An 18,835-nucleotide genomic window follows, 5' to 3' on the forward strand; every position below is an offset into this window, starting at 1 on the left:
TCTGATGTTCTACACTTAGATCAAGGCCAAAGGCAGTGTCACACACATAAGCAAGCACACACACAACAACTGCATGCATAATCTCCACTGAAGAGAATCTACTTTTCCCCAGCCTTGATTGGTCTGTGCTCAGCAACATCTCCAACATATTTCAGGCAACATCAGTCCTCATCCTTCACAGACAATTTGGATCACAACAGCAGTAGCTTTCTGTAGGTGCAATCTACCTGTGAGTGACTTCTGGAGACAAGAGGACTACAGTCAAATGGAGACCACCAACACAGAAAATAAGGAATGTGATGCTAAGGTAACAGAGATAGAAGGGTGATGTCATTTGAGACTCAGATGGAGCAGCAGATGGACCCTTCACAAACACAGTATCACCATTACTGTGGGTGTCTCCTGCACAGCCAGATGCTGGGGATCCCATCTTTCCTCCTCACACATTGATGTCAGTAATATTTTTCTCCTTGATGAAAACAACAGTCTTGGGAGGAAATAACGACACTGAAATATTCTTATACTGCAATATTCTTCACCTCCCTCCAGACCATTTCAAACAAGTAATAAGAAAAGCCAGGCATGAAACCAAACATGACCAAGGAAGATGATCTGCTTATCACAGGATGAGTGAAAGGAGCTGGCACAAGCATGCCCTGCTTCTTGTGTGACAGTGTCTGCTGAAGGGCTGTGCTAGTGAGATCACACAGTCTGCATAGGTCATTTTTTGGTGGGAAGAAGACTCAAGCTATTGCCAGGGTGAAAGATTTCTCGCAGCCCAGCTCTCTCGGCTGCCTTCCACCCTGGTTTTGCTGCCCAAACCAACTTCGAACCAACTCCAGATCTATGCCTTTCTCTCTCCCTTGAACTTGAACCCTAATTTTCCAGGGAACCATCAGAAGGGATAACTAAACATTGCTCAGACAAAATATTTCACCCAAGTAAAGTCCATTGCTAACTGCAACTTTCCCTTTGTTATGTTTTTCAGTTACACTGCAGCTCCATACTTTTTCTTTCTCTCTATCCTACTTTTTTTTTTTTTGCTGAGCCATACACAAGGGCCACCACAGATGCTGCTCAGGAGAAAGACTGCACCCAGGCCAAGTCTTTTGGCAGTAGGAACATTATGGTTGGTGTTAAGAGAGAAAAAGCACAGAGCTGCAGTTAGTAAGACTGGAAAGTTGGCCTTGGAGAAATTGTTCATCTGTACAGTGGCTGCAGAACTTGTCCATGGCTTAGAAAAGAAAAATAGTGTTAAGGTTCATAGAAAGAACAAGCTAAGAGCTATTTATGGAGTGGGGCTGCAAAGGGACTGTCAAAGAGAAATCTGAGATGCTGACAGTTCCAGGCTTGCAGAAATCTTTCATTTGGGCATCTGTTTGATGAAGTTCAGGAGAATTATCACTTGGACCCTCTCAGTCACACTAACAACAGACTTAGAAGATGTGCCTACTTCAGTCTCCCAGCACCTCACAGGGCAAACTGAGCAACTGGTGTCTTGTGGCTCTGTATCATTTATCTCATTTCCGTCAGGTCTCAGAGCTTGTAAAAGTGATGTAGTAAAATGTCCCTGAAACTCCCCGTGTATGACAACATCTCCGGTTTGGACAGAGACTGCCCTGCCTTGCAAGGAGAAGCAATGCGGAGCCAGTCACACACAGCCTCCTGCGCCAGCTCCTCAAGGCACAGGCCTGCTTTTAATCACTGGGCCCTGCAGCTCAGACTGAACTTGGCAGCGCTTCACTCCATTTGATGATCCTGCTGGAAGACATTAAAGTCTTTTTCTTCATTCTAAAGAAGGGGAGACAGTGCCATCCAGTCACACTCCAGACAGAGTTAAGCTGGAAATAAAGCCAAAAGTTTACTAGAAACCTAAGGGTTAACTTTCCTTGTCGTACCCTTATCTATAGCTAGACCCTTTTGTTTGGTTTCAAAGTAGAAAAAAAAACTCTAGCATGCCTGGAACCACATCCTTAATCTCAGAAAGATTCAAGAGATACTAAAAAAATGAGCTAGCAGAGCTACAGAATTTCTTTACTCCAACAAGCTGCCTCTGTTCTTTAAAGATTTAGGTGACTCTTTGCAGAAAAAGCAAGCCAGGAATGATGTACTGACTAAGACACAGACAGGCTCTCTGTCCTGGCCTGAACAGCTCACCCACCAGCTTCAGGCATACAAAGCCTATACATTCAGCTATGCTGTCCAGACATGCAGTGGGCAGGAAAATATATGCTCTCTGCTACATTTTTCCTCATCAGAGGCTCTTATTTCAACCAAAATAAACTAAAGACAGAGATAAAGTCACTTTTTGAGTAGATTTTCTTCACATGGAGGACTAAGGACTCCACATGTGCTTAAAGTGTGAAAAGTCCAGGCACACCTACGTCAGCTGTATGTGCAGCTTATTCCACACAAGTTAAAAGATGTGTGGGAAGATAATCAGGCTTACACCTGGATGCTGCTATACAACAGCACATACACCCGCGCACACATGTGGTGCCTCACAGACAGGCAGCTTATGGATATAAAGATTGTGTACGTGCTCACCTGCACAGGTAAGTGCCTGCTTTTACCTTCCCACTTTCATGCTAAAGTTCCCATTTATCTGTCCCTCTCACACATGAAAGCACTGAGAAAAAATCACGGGCAGACATTCAGAAATGCATATGCTTCCACAGCACAAAACACACACAAATCTTTGCTTCCCCTCCCCTGGCCCACCCAAGCACACACTTATGTGAATTACTGCAGCGGCAACAGGAAAAGGAGTTTCATGGTAGAAGCCATATGTACCTAAAAAATGATAGTCCTGAACAACTAAACAATCCAGCCAACAAAAGAATGCAAGAATAGGGGGGGAAAAAAAGAAGCAAAAGACAATTAGGAACGAAGAAAAACTAAAATTACTTGCTCAGTCCCACAAATGGGTCTGTGGTACAACTTGGTATCTTCTGACCCCATTCCCAGAAAGTGCAGTATCCATATACCAGAAGCTGATTGTTCTCATCCACATGCATCCATTAAAATATTCTGTGTATATGCAAAGAGAAACACATCTCCCCAGAACTATCTCCACATGCTAGCTTAGTATCCAGTAGTATTTTTGGCCACAGACTGTGTCCTTCCTACTCCTTCCCCCTTTGTAAAGTCAGCTCCTATTTTAGATTCTTAGCCTCTAAGGCTACACTTAGATACATGCTTTTCCTCTAGCAAAAGAAAACCATAACACATCTGGAAAATCATCTCATACCTCTGGTTCTTGTGCAGCACTCTGCTACATGACAGGCGCTGAGCTTCAAGCAGAAACCAGGCAGTGTCAGACAGCAGGAGCGGCAGAGAAAGAAAGTCCTGACTTCAGGCATCAGACACATTCTGAGTCCCAGCACTGGCAGCTTTCCATTCACCCAGCGCTACACAGCACAGAGCAGCCGCTCTGCCCTGGGAGATAATCTCGGCAGCACATCTGGTCTTAGCTCCACAACTCGGCATTAATTATGACTTGTGCAGAAAGCATTTGAAATATCCAATGAGATGCAGAGCTCCCCGGCTCGCTCGACACAGGGAAGGAGAGAGGAGAAAGACAGGCAGGTAGGGTCTTGCCCACCCTCGAAGCAGCCGCCAATGTAAACAGCAGCTAAGTATGGGTCACAAGTTTTAACAAAGGCATCCCCCATCGGCTCTGTAATATATTCATGCTCTAATTGCTTGTCAGATCTATTCTAGATAGCTGGAAAAGCTGAGCAACTGTTGCTGTCTGCGTGCCACACTTTGGATCCTTCCTGATACAGGCAATATTCCTGTGCTGCAGGGAAGCTGGTGCCCTGGTCTGGCCTCCCATCTGCTTTCAAAGCACCAGAAACAGACACCTAGTTTTGGAGGGCAGAATTTCCCCACAGTAGTCTTAGCATGCTCAGAGTACCTCCACAGCTCTGGGATAAGCTGGAAAGTCTAATAAAGCTTAGAGAAAGCTACATTGTTTGACCTGTGCAGTTTTTTTGGTGCTTACTGCCTCTACTTTAGCTTTTTAGAGAGAAGTTGCCTGAATTAATAGCTCAGCTGAATAACTAGTAGAGAGAGGAAGGCACTACAACTCCTTATGTGTGAACCAATACCCAGGCACTTTATTTGCAGGAAGACATTCACATACCACCCCCCCAAACTCCTGCTCTCAGGGTAAGAAGCATGTCATTAACAAAAACGCTTACCATGCAATGCCCTGTGCAGTTGCACAGAGGTCAGGCCTCCATCTCATTCACAAAATGCACTCATGTGACTGCAGATCTGCAGCAGTCACCGTGCAAAACCCTTGTACCAGACTTCTGAGTAATTTTATCACTATTAGCTAAGTTTTCTCCCTCTGCAGGAAAAAAAAAAAAAGAAAAAAAAAAACAAAACAAAACAGTAGAAACCCTCCTCCCCCCCCGTCCCCCCATCCACAGCTGCTCATCTGCTTTAGCTGTTAAAATGTCTGTGATCACTCTATAGAGCACATTCACCTGAACTTAGTATCCCACCCCTTGCTTACCTACACTGTAACCCAGTTTGAACACACATGTCCAAGAAGATGCTGATGCAGCAGACAAGCTGTGAGATTCTAGTCAGTGAGACAGTGTTGTCCCACAACAAACTTCTCTATATTCTTTGTTTTGACCAAAAGCTCCTGAGGAAAGAATGCCTCTCACCAAAAGTGAAGACAGTACTGGGATCAAAAGCTGCTTCAGTTCTTAAACATGGTGTGATTCTTACAGCTGTCATGTGCAGGGCCAGAAGCTGGGACATTGATGATCCCTTCCAAATCAAAATATTCTGAGACTGGCAATATAGTAAGGTATGCCTTAGCTGTTTAAGGTATGCCCTAAGTAGCATGATACTGCACAGCTAGACACCACAAGCTCTGTCAACACACTAGACAGTATTTAAAGCATACTAAAGATTATCTAGAAAGTGATGGAAATCCTTAAGCCAAAGGTACAAATGAGGTCCTGAGTATTCTTCACCATTTTACTATCCTCTTTTCCTTTGTGGTGAACACAGCAGGCTGCAGGTTAGTGAGAGCCTGCCCACAATGCTAACTGGTGAGCAGGACAAATCCTTTTAAATGGCTGAGACACCAGAATCTCTGGCACTACTGGAATAATACTTCAAATTGTGTCACATCTGCTAATAACATTATGAAGTAGAGGACTCAGTGCTTGGGATGGGAGCACAGGAGATAGCAAATGCAGACTTTTATTTTTCCATTCACTTTTCCATTTCTGTTTTCCATCTCTCAAAACACAGGAATAAGGAGGTATCCAGTGAAATAGAAAGTCATGCTGTTTGACATGGATATTGTTATACCCAAAGTATAATTAACCTGTGAAATTTGCAGCCTCTCTGTGCCCAAGGACACAGCATGACTCAAAGCACGATCAGACTTCAGCAGAACTTACAATGCTATGAGAAGATGAAGCTGACGCACGCTCTTCTCCAAAGAGCAAACACAGCTCTCTGGTGAGAGAAAAATGCTGGAGCACATGCTCGCTCACATCAGCATTAGAACTAAAGCAGAAAATGGCAGCTGCTTCAGTGTTGCTCCCTGCACAAGGGAACTCTGCAGCTAGAGGTGTCCTGTGATAGCAACACTGTGCTACACACTCCACAAGTAGCAACTGTCTTCTTATATGAAACTCTCAATCCTTTTACAAACATGGTATTGAAATTCATGACTTAGACTATGGAATATGATGAGACTGGAATAAAAATCACGATATAATTTTTCTTCTGTGTTTTGAATTTGCATGTCACACTTGGATCCTGCTGTCTCTGTTAACCACATTTGTCAAAAATGAAATCCAAGGTTCGCACATAATCACTGGATTGCAGGGGCTGCAAACTCCAGAAGTACACTTGATACTGCAAGAATAGGAATACAATCCAAATAATTTGCCACATTATATATAAAATATCATTTTATTAAGCAACCGAAGCTGTCACCTGGAGATCTCTCTATACACATATACCAAGGAGAGAATGAGTAATGGAGACTGAACTCCCTCTTTTCCCACTGGTATGAAGTTGTTTAACTGTACAAAAGTTTAGCAGATCTTATTTTCTAAATAACAATTTAGGATTATAAAATTGTTCAAACATTACACCTCCCATGAACTTGCTGCTGGGGAACTGGAGACATTTTCTTTTCCAGTGTCATGGCAGGGAGAGAGCCCCAGTATTGCTCTCATGAGCTAGCACTGCTGCATTTATTCTGTTGCAGGTACCAGAACAGGTAGAAAGCATCCTGTCTTTACACACCACTACAAGCCTCGAGATTGGCTGTTCACTACAGCTCACACAACCTCTGGAAATTCAGGTATGTTTCAGGCTTGGCATCTAACTCAGGTGAAATTCAGTCTTCAGTCTGGTTGCAACAGACAGGAATGGTGAACCTGCATGAACTCAAGAATATTTCTCCTCATCTCTGACTGTGAGCAAACTTGTTGGCTTGCACAGCTCTAGCAAGTGCCCATGGGGTGTGTGTATTTTTAGATGCTGGCTTAGAGGATTAGCTAATATGCAGGTACACTCAAGCAGATCTGAGAGAGCTCAGATCTAGGAAATTGCTCTATTTGTACAGAAAGGGTCTAGGATCAAAGTTAGAACTAGAACTGAAGTTCCTTATTTTTCAAGAAAGTTGAACCTTCTACAGACTCATTTTTTTAACCCAGGTAAACCTGGACATTTGAACATCATTTATCTGCTGAAAGCTGGCAGTGAACTGGCTAGAGGTGATCAGCCACAGAGCTGAACCCAGTAGGAAAAACTTCAACACTAATGTCTTCTGTACAGAAATTTTCCCATTCCCTTCCTCTCCAAATACTTTGGTCGGATCCTTCTCTGAACAAAATTGCATCCCCACACCCCTCACCTGCTCTGGGCTTGGGGGTCTCAACCTTCACTGGTGAAATTAAATCTTTTGAGGATAAACAGGCTTCTGTTTACCAACTGATGAAACAGTTCACTCTGGGTTAAAAATTTGCAAGTAGCTATGCTCACCTTCCTACCACAGTAGATTTTTCTTAACCTGTGTGATGTGTCTTCCCATATCTCTAAAATATGTCAGGAAAGGAACTGACTAAACAGCACTGTAAATTACCCAGCGATGGACTGACCAGTTTATGCTCCAAACTGAGACTGCAAATGCTTATAGAGAAAAGATAATAAACAGACCTAAACATCACTTAACCACAGCATTCTGAATTCACAGTCAATCCCCTGTGTTTATTGCTTTATTTCTCTCTAAACAAAGGCAAGAGCATTTAGGGAACAAAATATCAAGAGCAGCAAAAAATGCCTTTTAGCAAGCAGTGATCTGGACCAATGTACCCTGGACAACTTCTTTCTCCCTACAGCCTAAGTATGTAAAGTATGATACTTTACACGATTTTTTACTTATTGACTCTTGCATACATCTCAGTTTAAAAGACAGCTTCCACACAATTGTCTCAAGCTATGTCTGTAAAAACCACCTGATCAGCAGGTCACCTCTTTCAAGTAGTGTTGTTTGTTGATGTCCCCACTGCACAGAAAAGTTTTACAAAAATTCTGGGTGTGGGTCAGTAAAAATCACACCCAGAGTAAAAATTACCAGTGTAATTGTTGCCACCAGTGTCTTGTCAAGAGAGATAAATGAGAGTTCCAGCTGTGGGCTCAAATGAAAGGACCATGGAGTCTGAAACCTCTAGTATGGAATAAAAATATTCACCTGGATTTCTGGCCATCCAGGAACCTGGCAGGGACTGTGATCCAGACTCACAGCCAACATTTAGTACATTAGGCACTTTTATCCATTCAGAAAGCCAAACAAGCTTATGTCCTGAAGCTTTTCCATATCCCAAGCCTTCCCATGTCCCAAGGTTGATAAGCTAAGCATAATCATTCATTGAGATGCAGATAGGATCAATACTGAACACATGGATGTTTATCCAAATCAAACTTCATCATAAATACTTGTCAGCCTCTAACTTTCAATTGTAAAAGTCACTACCAGATGAATTGTATTTCTTTCGCCATTATTGTAATGGGTTCACTTTCTGCAAAATCAGTGATGAAAATCTGTTATCTATTTCACATATATTTATCTTTATCCTCCACTGTCCAGCTAAAATCCTCACCAACTTACAGCTTCACCACCCAAGCAATAAGGTCACTTAATAAATAAGGTCTAAGTTCCAGCAATAGCTGAACCTGACCAGCAGTGCTTCGGAAAGGGGCAGCTTTAGCTCCTATTTGTCAAATAGGTAAAATACTTCAGTAAATTTTCAAGCCTTTAAACACTTCTGGACACTTCTACACTTCTAGAAGTGGTAAGGGGCTGAATTTTCCCTTCTCTAACCTGTAACTCAGAAGACATGAAGGGAAACAGCAAGTCCAATTACATGATGATGAAATAGAAGGAAGAAGGAACAACTGTGGATGGGAGAACAGTAACATTAGAAAGAAAACAGGAAAGGAGAGACAAGGTGAATTTATTTTTTCTCAGCTCCTAAAAGGTTAAAATTGCAACCTGCAAGGAGCCGGCTACCATTCCCTTTCATTCAGTAATCACATATTCTCATAACATTCATCAAAGGACTAATACACAGAAATTAAAATACTTGCCTGCAAGCTGAGAAACACCACAGGAACACGTTTGTCCCATTAATACACTGCCAGGACATGCAGTGAGAACCACCAGTGTTTTAAAGGCTGTCAGCTCTCAAATGTCAAACATGAATCTAATGATTACAGGAATAGCTTCACTGAGAAACCACCAGTGCAGGGGTGGTACTGGTCAGACTGTGCTACAGTAGTAGCCACCAACAATACAACAAATGTACAGCCACTATCAACTCTCCATGGCACATCACAGCTGAAGAGACGAGGAAAGCAAACAAAGCCCCATCACATTTTATCTAAAGCTGAACTGCTCTTTGTAAAATAGGCACATTAAGCTAGTGACTCTTTTTCTTTCTTTGACTGCCCAAGTAGACTTATCTTCTATGACCACATTTAATTTTATTTTTAATCCATTCATTCTTTTTATTTCTGCATCTTGTGTCAGTGAGTTTCCCAATTCAATTGTGCACTGAATGAAATGCTGTTTTTTATTAGTGTACACCTCATGACAGTGCAACTGTTCAAATTCTCCTTAGATGTGTCATTCCTGCAATCTTGTGCAAACTTTCTGCAATATTCTCTTTTCCCAGGACTTTTTCAAAGTAATTTTTTTTTGAGGAAAGACTTTCTCCCTGAGGAGCTCTGACACAGCAATCTGAGAACACCCATTTCTGCCCTGGGATGCCCAAGCTCTGCATGGTCTCCACTCAGAGCTCAGACCAGCCTGGGCACTAGTACTGGAAGTCACTGAAAAGCCTTGAGCCATCAGCTTTAGATGTGAAATATGTACAAGGAGCTGGGGAACAGGGCCTGACTTCTAAAGTTAAGATCTTTCAATGTCAGTAAGGATTCTGTTTTGATTCTAGTTTTAGACCCTTCCATCAAATATTTCTACACACTATACACCAGCCTTGATAAGAACCACTCTGGCCCTTCTCTTCTTCAGGCTAAACAATCCAAGCCTCCTCAGCTTATCTCAGTATTTTCCTGCACAATCCTTTAATCATTTGAGAGGCCTTTCACTTGAGTCACTCCAGTAATCCCATGGCCTTCCTGTCCCAGGTGGACCAGAATTGAACAAAGCACAAAAGATGTTTTAATTACTTGTGCCGAGGTGAAGGCTCACTTCCCTGAACCTGCTGGCAGTGCTCTTCCTAGAGCAGCCCAGGAATTTGCTGGCCACAAGGGTGCATTGCTGGCTCGTGTTCAACTTGCACAAGAGCATTCCAGCTCTTCTCTGCAAAGATGCTTTCCAGTCAGTTAGCTCCCCACATACACTGTTGCCTACGTTCATCATCTGCAGGTGCAGGACTTTGCATTACTCTCTGTTGAACTTCATCGAGTTCCTGTTCACTCCTTGCTTCACCCTGTTGAGAGCCCCTAAATGATGACACAATCATCTGATGCACCGATCAGTCCTCCCAACATCATCTACAAGCTTGCTGAGGTTGTACTCTGTCCCATTACCCAGGTCATTGACAAAGCTGTTAAACAGTATTCGCTCCAGCACTGGCCTGCACATCCCTTGCCAGATTCAATTCCAGATTGCTTTAGCCTGCTTTAGTCCATTCCTGCATGCTCAGAAATTTCTCTGTATTCCTCCTCTTAGGTCACCTGTCCCTGCTTCTACTTCTATGCTTTCTTTTTAGTTCATGAGCTTTGTTAAAAGCATCTTGTTCATCCATGCAATCTCTGCTACCTTTACTCAGTTTCTTGAGATTGAAGGAAGTAATCCTTGAAAATCCATGAGATCTCCTGGTCCCCTCTTCTCTCCAGGATCATATCCCACAGCATTCTTCCAAACAAGTGCCTATAAGTCAAGGTCCATGGGTGTAATCTTTCTATGTGCCTTGCAGAATGGTGCCGTCAGAGTGGTTCTTTTACAGATAGTCATTTTCACCTCAGGCAAGTCATCCTATTGCTCAATATGTCAGATCCCTCCTTAACAAAAAATGAGGACAGTTGCCTTTCCCTCCCTCAAGGCTGTAAGGTGATGGTAAAATACATTGGTCATACAGCAGTAATAGAAGCCTCAGATATATCCAAGATACGTTAGGGAGGAAAGAACTTAATCAGGTCTCAGAAACAGATCTTAAAACATTCTCTGTTGTAAACAGTTCTGGCAGTAAGATCCACTCTCAGCTTACTTTAGTTACTGTATCTTAGTTTCCATATCTGCAGGTGTACCATTTGTGACACTTTTGCCTGGGGGCAAGGCTAACCCAGCACCTCCTTGCATCTGAGATGACTCAGGCATCCTTTAGTCCTGGGCAGATACCTGACCTCACAGCCCCCATCATCTTTCTCTTCCTCTTCCCCTGGCTGGGCCCATCTCCCGGCACTAGACAACAGCAAGAGCAAACACTGATAAGCTGCATCAGGCGCCAGCTATCTCTGTGCAGATAACACCAGGTATCAGGCACAACAAACACCCAGCACCACTCCCCACACACCTGGGGAGCCTGCACAAGGGAAGCCCACCCTGAGACATCCTGAAGGGGCTCCTCCAGACCCTGTCAGGAATCCTAGTTGAGGCTGTCACTCTGCAGGAGCCCACAAACAAGAAAGGGAGCAGAAACCACCTCTCTGTCTTCAGACTGGGCAAATAACAGAAGCCACCTCCCCATTCCTCTTCAATACCTCCTCAGTGGTATTTTAGCATCTTAAATTCACTGACATGGCTGCTCTTACTGGAAAATTCCCATCTTACAGGTGTTAAAGATCAAAACACAAGACTCCCAAAACATAATGTTATATCCTAGCTCCTAAATAGTTTGGCATCCTGGTGGACATGCAACTAATATCATTACCTGACCCTCCAAAACATCCATGTTTGCTCTCCTGCAGATATTATCTCAGAGACATTTATTCATCTAAAGCAGGATTCTTAATTAGCCCTATGCAGGGCTAGTCTACCATTACCCATAAGGAAATTGAGCCAGGAATTAAATTACACCTCAAATACCTTGTCCCACATCTTTCAGCTCTCCCCTAATACAAGACATCATTTCACAAGGCCCTGGTTCCCAAAAAAACACATTCTGTGACTTGTTTTCTGTCAGAAAAATAAAGAATCCACACATCATGGTTTATCTCTATGGGAAAGATGTCTGAAATTAATGACAGGAGGACAGCTTCCCTCAGTGGACATTTCTTCAGACCCCACCAGTTTAACAGTGACTATTCCTCCTAAGTAGAAAAACTATTCATGACGCTCTGGCAACACAAGTATTTTGTTACAGGGTAAAACTCTTCATGTTTGCCTAAGGGAAACACATCCCTTCCAACTGCTTCACCTCCCCTCCATCACAAGTAACTGATGAAAGTTTGGGATGAGGAGGAGGAGAAATTAGGATAAAGTAATGGAGAAAGAGAGGGGCTGAGACATGTATTTCTGGCAGAGAAGTGAGGAACTGCTCATGGCAAGACAGAATATGTAAACAGAAGAAAACAAACACAAACATAAATCAAGGTTAATGCAGAACTCTTCTGTCCCCATGCTGCGCTGGTTGTGTGCTGAGCTGTGAGAGAATTATGCCACCTGGCATTCAACTCAGGCACCAAAAAGTTTAGGATTTGTATCTCACAGGCAGAAATTCAGTCCTAGACAAACTCTGTTTTACGGCTGACGTAAGACAGAAATGAGGAAGGCACACGAAATGGAACTTCCTTGCAGTGGGTCTACCTCCTCAGACTAGAAGTACACTCCCACCACACTTGTACAGAGCAAGACCTCCTCTCTCCCCCAGCTGCATCAAACACTTTCAATGCATCCAGCTTGGGAAGGGTGAGAGCAAAGTCATTCTCACCTAAGCCTATGGCCACAAACCCTTTGATTTAGCACTGTGGCACTGCTACAAGCACTTCACATTAATGAGCAGCCACTGAACAGCACAACTGTAGGACAAAGAGGGACTCTCAAGATAAGCTTTTAGTGATATAAACTTCGAGCAAAATTTGCCACAGAGGTAAGAAGGATCACAGAAAACAGTTTCAACCACCCCCTGTCAGAATGTGCTCCAAAACTCACATTTATCAAGGCAGTGTGACAAACTTCTTTCTTAAAGACAATCAAAGTGTATGGCATACTCTCAAATCTCAGTTTACAAATTCTTCTGCTCTAAATGAGATATACTAGACTCAAGAATCCATGAGTCTAGGAGTCAAGGAAACTTGTTAAGAGATTATTTTTCCTATAAACAAGACAGCTCATTTTCAAAAGACTTAGGAACTCCACAATATAATTTTAAGGGCACATTTGAAGCGTATTTCAAAGAATACATTCCATACGGCTTTTAAACCTGACTGTGTCTTCTATCAGTAATTTGTAATCCTTAGCAGCTTTGGGGAGTTTTCTGTTTTATTTTAAGAAGCCTTTGCTGTTCACCTTTAAGCACAGTTCATATGCCCGCACCAACACATAAGAATGTACCTCCAACCTTTTTAAATTTATGCTTCTTCAATACATCAGCAAAGATTAAAGTGTGGTTAAGCCTCTTCTTTTATCTTGGCATAATTCATTTTTGCACCATATCAACCTTCTCCAAGGCTGAATATTTGCATATTAATAATAATAAAGCCTGTTTTTTAACTCCTCCCTTTAGCTTAATATATTAAAAAGTGTTGATAGATAAGACTTGGCTCTCAAATTAGTGGTGGTGGCAAAGCAGAGTTCAAATTATTCCATTAAAACAGAGACAGCTATGTTTATTGTCCTCCCACATTTGAGTTAAGCTGGAATTTCACTCAGAGAAACTGTCCTGCTCTGATTATGATAGAGAAGGTGCAGATTTGATCATTTCTCCAAAGTGGCTAAAAAACATTTGGGAACAACGGTTTGAATATCTTTACAGTTTCCCAGTTATTTGCATTCCTATACATTCTTTCTGAAGTGCAAAGGAACTGAGGATGCATCACCGTGCTTTCTTTAAGCCAATTTTTGTGTGGGTTGCAGTCAGAATGCAGCAGCCTGCCCCTCTCCATGTCATCACATCTCCCCATTGCCTGCCTTGTGCTGGAATTACTGGGGTTGCAGCTGCATGGTTAGCAGGGCCAAGGAACCAATCTACCTACCAATTAATCCTCCCCCCTTTTATTTCCTGCCAGGTCGTTTCCTACCACACAACTCCTAACCACCAGTATCAGCAGAATGAAGCCTGGTGGAGCACACTGGGGGGTAGAAGACTACTCCTGACAGTGGCTGGCACTTCACCATCTCAGAGAAGTGGCCACAACGAAAGAATCTGCTCTTGCAGCATAGACTACAAAGCTGGCATAATCAAGCTAGCTTCAGGCTAATGCATTTGAGTATTAGGGCAGAGAGCTCAGGCTTGACTGACTGCCCAACATGTACCCATGTCCTTGGCCAGTTTTATCCACAAGTAGAGAAAAAACATTGATCCACAGCTGCAACTCTTTCCAACTCTGCTAACACCAGTGCTTCTCTCTACAGCACTTCAGCTGGCTCTCACCAACAGCCAATGCAGCCTTTACTGATCACTGAACTTTGATCACTGAACCAGATCAAGTCTGCAGGATGTAGAAATAGCAACAAACAGAAGCTGCTGTATTCCCCCCTGCACTGCTCTAATCTCCCCTGTGCTGCCTTACTTCTACATTCTCATTACTTCATGCTTTTAATGCCTCATAAAGCTCCAGTTCCTGGAATCGATATAAGAGTATCTGCCTCATTTAAAGAAAAGACCAAAATATTATCACTTTGCAGAGAAATTCAAAGGTAAAGAAACTTAGCTAACTAATTAAGACAATACTATCCCCATAAAGAAACAAACAAACAAAAAAGGGAAATCCATCACTACCTTCATGCCATTCTCATGTTTCTTTTTTTTAAATATTAGGATTTAAAATTATTTATTATTTTAACACTTAAAGATGTTTGTTTTGAAACTACTTCAAGAGACTGACCAAACACAAACAAAACGTGAAGCCAAATTTGCACTGATACCAGCACTGCTGACAATATCATGCCCTAAAGATGAATACTGCTAGAGAGTACACCATTCATCATGACTGAATGTCCCCTTTTTCCTCACAGTATTTCTTGAATGTACATTGCAAAGTTATAAAATACACACTATAAGATCACCTACAAACAGCTACAGAAATATAAGTTCTGCAATTGTGAGACTTCTGATGGAGGACCTGCACTGACCTCAGTCTAAAAGACCCTTCACTGTGGACTGGAATTCAGAGGGGAAGCAAAAGAAGCACATGCTCATGTTTGAGGAGAAATTCTGGTAGAACAGCTTTCTACTAGCAAAGAGGGCTTTTTCTGCCCACAGCACAACAGCACCACATGTAACCTCAGCTCAGACACAAGCTAACTTTTGTACCTACACCCCATCTGCTAAGTGAAGGACCTTGGAAAAAAAATCACATCAGTAGAGATTTTATCTTCTCCAGACAAACCAAATGCTGCTACCCAGAGACTCCAAATTTCAAGAGTCACTTGAAACAAACCAACCAACCAACCAAAAACCAAACAAAAAGACCAAACCCAGGACAAAAGTGACTAACAAACACTGGGTCTCCTTAATATATCAAGGGCAGTTTTTCCTCCCTAGATCCTGGAAAACTTCATTTCAGCAAGAGTAATTGTATTACCTAACCCTTATCTGGTACTTTTTTATCTGTTCCTCTCAAAAGAGGTCAACAGCACCGTCTGCATATGATAGCACTATTTGCATGAACTCCATCAGTAGTACCCAAGTCACCTCAAACACAGTGGCCAATACCAGGCCAGTAGCTGCTGTCACCAACACCAAAACCAGAAGAAAACATCTGTGAGTCTGTGCTCTATGCTAAGCCAGGAAAACAACTTCTATCTTATCTGCTGACTCGAGAATTCAAAGATTGTGGTATAATATCAACAATGGAAGTCTGGATGTTTTGTTTATTTTAACTACAGGGATTGTCAACAGCTGTATTACCCCACAGGAGTTCACTCAGCCTGACCCTGTTCTTCCTCAGGCTACACCCCCATTGAAGCCCGTGGAAGCTTTGCCTTTTCAACTGGGCCCTACACTAACTTTAATTAAAGTTCTGCTGTCTCTGGCTATATGGATGTTCAAGATGGGCATCTGCCCTTACGAAAGATAATTGAGATAACTGGACAGAATCCTTCATCCCCATAAGGCCCACAGAATATTTTTGCTGTAAAGAATACTGACAATGGTGGTATGTTTGTTACTACCACTCATTTCTGACTGAGACAGTTTTATACTGTGGATGTGCACTCCCCTTTCATTCCTGTCCATCTCCTAACAAAAAGAAAAATTAAAAAAATTAACCCCATCTTTTGCTTCAAAACACTTCAGACAATCAAGAGCTTATCTAGACATCTCAGTGATTTTACAGTGTTACACATATCCTAGTATCACAAGAATATGTTTTACCTTGAGGCAAATGTTTTAATTTATGTGCATTTGAGCTATTTGCAATACCTCCACCAAATGGAGCCCATATAACCCGTCGGATGGCTTTCACCCAATCTTCCATTTCATTCTGGGAATTAGCCATGAGCAGGAAAGCCTCATGATTGACAGGCATCTTTTCCCGGTCCCCTGCACCACCTGAAAGACAGAACACAAATCTCTTTTAGTATCCTCTTCAGAAGAGAGCAACCAAAGTTTGACACCGTCAAAAACCTTGGTCAAAGCAATACAATTATTATTTGAATTGAGCAGTTTTTCAGACAATTCCTGCTGATGTCCTGCAGCACCCACAGAGCACAGGTTGATAGAAGATCAAAGCAGAAACGCAAAATATGCAAGGAAACTTGGAGATGTTGTATCTGCTGTCTCAGCAATAAGAAAAGCAAAGGTACAGGTGGCAAGACTCTATAGGAAAAGAAATTAATTCCACATACCTGTGCTGAGGTATTGAGAGATTTTTACCCAAAAGAGGGACCAAGTGACATGTAAGACATTTGAAAATGCTTGAGAGGTAGAAGTCACAAGATCATCCACTTTCCCCAAGCCTCTGGGATATTTATAGTCTCAATACGAAGAGACCCATTCTGATTTTGGATCCAATTCAGAAGAAAGTTAAGAGATGGGGGCATGATTCTGACACTTCCACTTGATGTAAAAACTTTAGGAGCTATTAACATTGGTGTGTAACATCTCAGAAAGGCACTGACAAGAATATCAATGTGTCACAAAAAAAAAAATAATTGTGCATACTCCAATACTTGAAATATTTTGACCCTGCCTTTCTTGTTTCATTTTTAGGTCAGCACTCTAACAATTTAAATCTTCCCCTCACCCTTCATTTTATGTTCCAGAGCTGGATACAACCGAGTGAGTGCCACATAAACACATAAAAGCTTTATTAGAACAGCCTCTGTATGAAAAGGCTACTGATCCTGTCCAATTCAGCAGCTGCATCCCCAAAGGCCGGGAGCTTCTCCATCACCATGGAAACTGCCTGTGGCTTTGCTACGGAGATAACATCTGAGCTGTGTGTCACTGTCATTTCCACGCTTACATGGCTTTCAGCACCTACTGGCAAGCTAAAGCTGCCAGCCTGTGCTCAGCAGCTGAGATTATCTGCCCATGGAATTCAGAGATAAGAGCAGGATGATGGTATGCTGTGGTTTCTGCAGAGCTGATTTAGCATACACAGAACATGTGCTTCTTAAATCCTTGCTAATCTGGGGAGAGAAGCAAGCTGGGAGCTGCCTGCAAGCCAAGGAAGTACTTTTTCTTGCTATTAATTGTTTTCTTGCCTTGACACACTCATGGAACATTTATTGATTTGCAAAGCAGAAGTGGAAAAATGAGATGCATTGGGAAATATTTTATGGTTCTCTGAAAAGCAATTCACTAAACTGGGAAACTGAGGCAGTCTTTCAGTAAAGAGGAGAAACAACAGCCACGAGGGACTAGTCATGCAGCTTAAGAAACAAAAGCCATGATGCTTTGCCCCTACATGTGCCCAAATCCTCTTGGACAGTCTCCCACTTTTTAATTTACTGAATTATTCATATTCCTTAAGGTATATAAAGAGAACAGCTCTCTAGCTCAAGGCTAGGATGCAGGCATCTGAACAGATCAATGTCCCACCATATTCGGCTGCAAGGATGACATACTTCATCCTTTGTATACAAAACTGTCTGCCCAGGAAACTGCAGTCTGAAATCACTGTCATTGCCTGAATCTCTTTTTCCAACATACTCATGGACAAGCAGAGGTCATGAAGTATAATTCTTACACCTTACCCAGCAGACCTACTGACACAGCCTTTTTCACAACCAAACGTTTCATAGGATATACGATTGAAAAAGGCTTTCCACGGCCCTCAATACACATCAGAAATGGGTTTCAGGATGTGGCATTTGGCAGATAGCCTGAGCTCAAGCTAGGCCATCATTCTGCCTCTAAAAGACATTTACTGTATGCGTCCCACCACCAGCAGGCCACTGAATTTGGTCAAGGTAAAAATACAGTTTGTTCTTGAGTTTAAAGGGGTCAGCTGAGCTCTTGCCCACCCAAGCCATCAAGGGCAAGAAGAGACCAGAAGCTTATCTTAGAATTAATCACAAACTGTAAATTTAGTGGAATTAGCTGCACTAACCCATAGCAAGATTGCCATAAGAAGCACAATGAGCAGAGGATGGAGATGACTTACTGAACTTCTGCAAAACTGGCATCAGCATCTTCTCAAGGAATCACTATACCAGAGGCACCTGACTACAAGTCCCCTTCCCCTAAGATGTTACTTTGGACCACCCAGCTGCTTTCTAAACCTTCATAGACAGCTTTCATGCAAGCATTTAAAGTGAGAAAAACTGAAACATTTATACTTCTACTTGAATCTGCAAAAAGCAAAAACTGGATAGGAAAAAAAGATTTCTGTACACACCAGACCTGAGATTCTACCCAAGACTACACATAGTTCCTCCATGCTTGGCTTTCCCCACTGAAACTTGAAATAGGAGCAAGGTCGTGACCCTACAATCTGCCTGTGGGAGAGTCAGTAGTGACTGGACATGTAAGTACAAGCAAATGAAGGCAGCTCCACACACAAACACCAGCTTAGAAATAAGAATGAACTTCAGAATTGCTTCTTATGTTAGCACAATGTGACTATGCAGTGGCAGAACACAGAGACCCACCTGTAAACATTTTTATTTTTTAATAACATTTTACTCATATTTCTTTATACACTTGGCTGGTTC

At 42.3% G+C, this 18,835-nt stretch overlaps 1 protein-coding gene across 5 annotated transcripts in view; it reads right to left on the reverse strand.

Annotated features, from left to right (window-relative positions):
- ARHGAP22 (Rho GTPase activating protein 22) overlaps nt 1-18,835 on the reverse strand; it is a 129,054-nt gene that overhangs the window by 20,616 nt on the left and 89,603 nt on the right. For 3 of the 5 annotated variants that reach the window (XM_015633033.3, XM_015633038.3, XM_015633036.3), the window contains one exon: nt 16,050-16,226. In XM_015633033.3, coding sequence (XP_015488519.1) covers nt 16,050-16,226 — 177 coding nt within the window. Of the gene's footprint in view, nt 1-3,250; nt 3,472-16,049; nt 16,227-18,835 lie in introns of those variants that run through there. The other 2 variants (XM_015633034.3, XM_015633039.3) reach the window with 2 other exon arrangements.

The sequence above is a fragment of the Parus major genome, chromosome 6, assembly GCF_001522545.3.
Source record: "Parus major isolate Abel chromosome 6, Parus_major1.1, whole genome shotgun sequence".
In the NCBI taxonomy this organism is placed as follows: Eukaryota; Metazoa; Chordata; class Aves; order Passeriformes; family Paridae; genus Parus; species Parus major.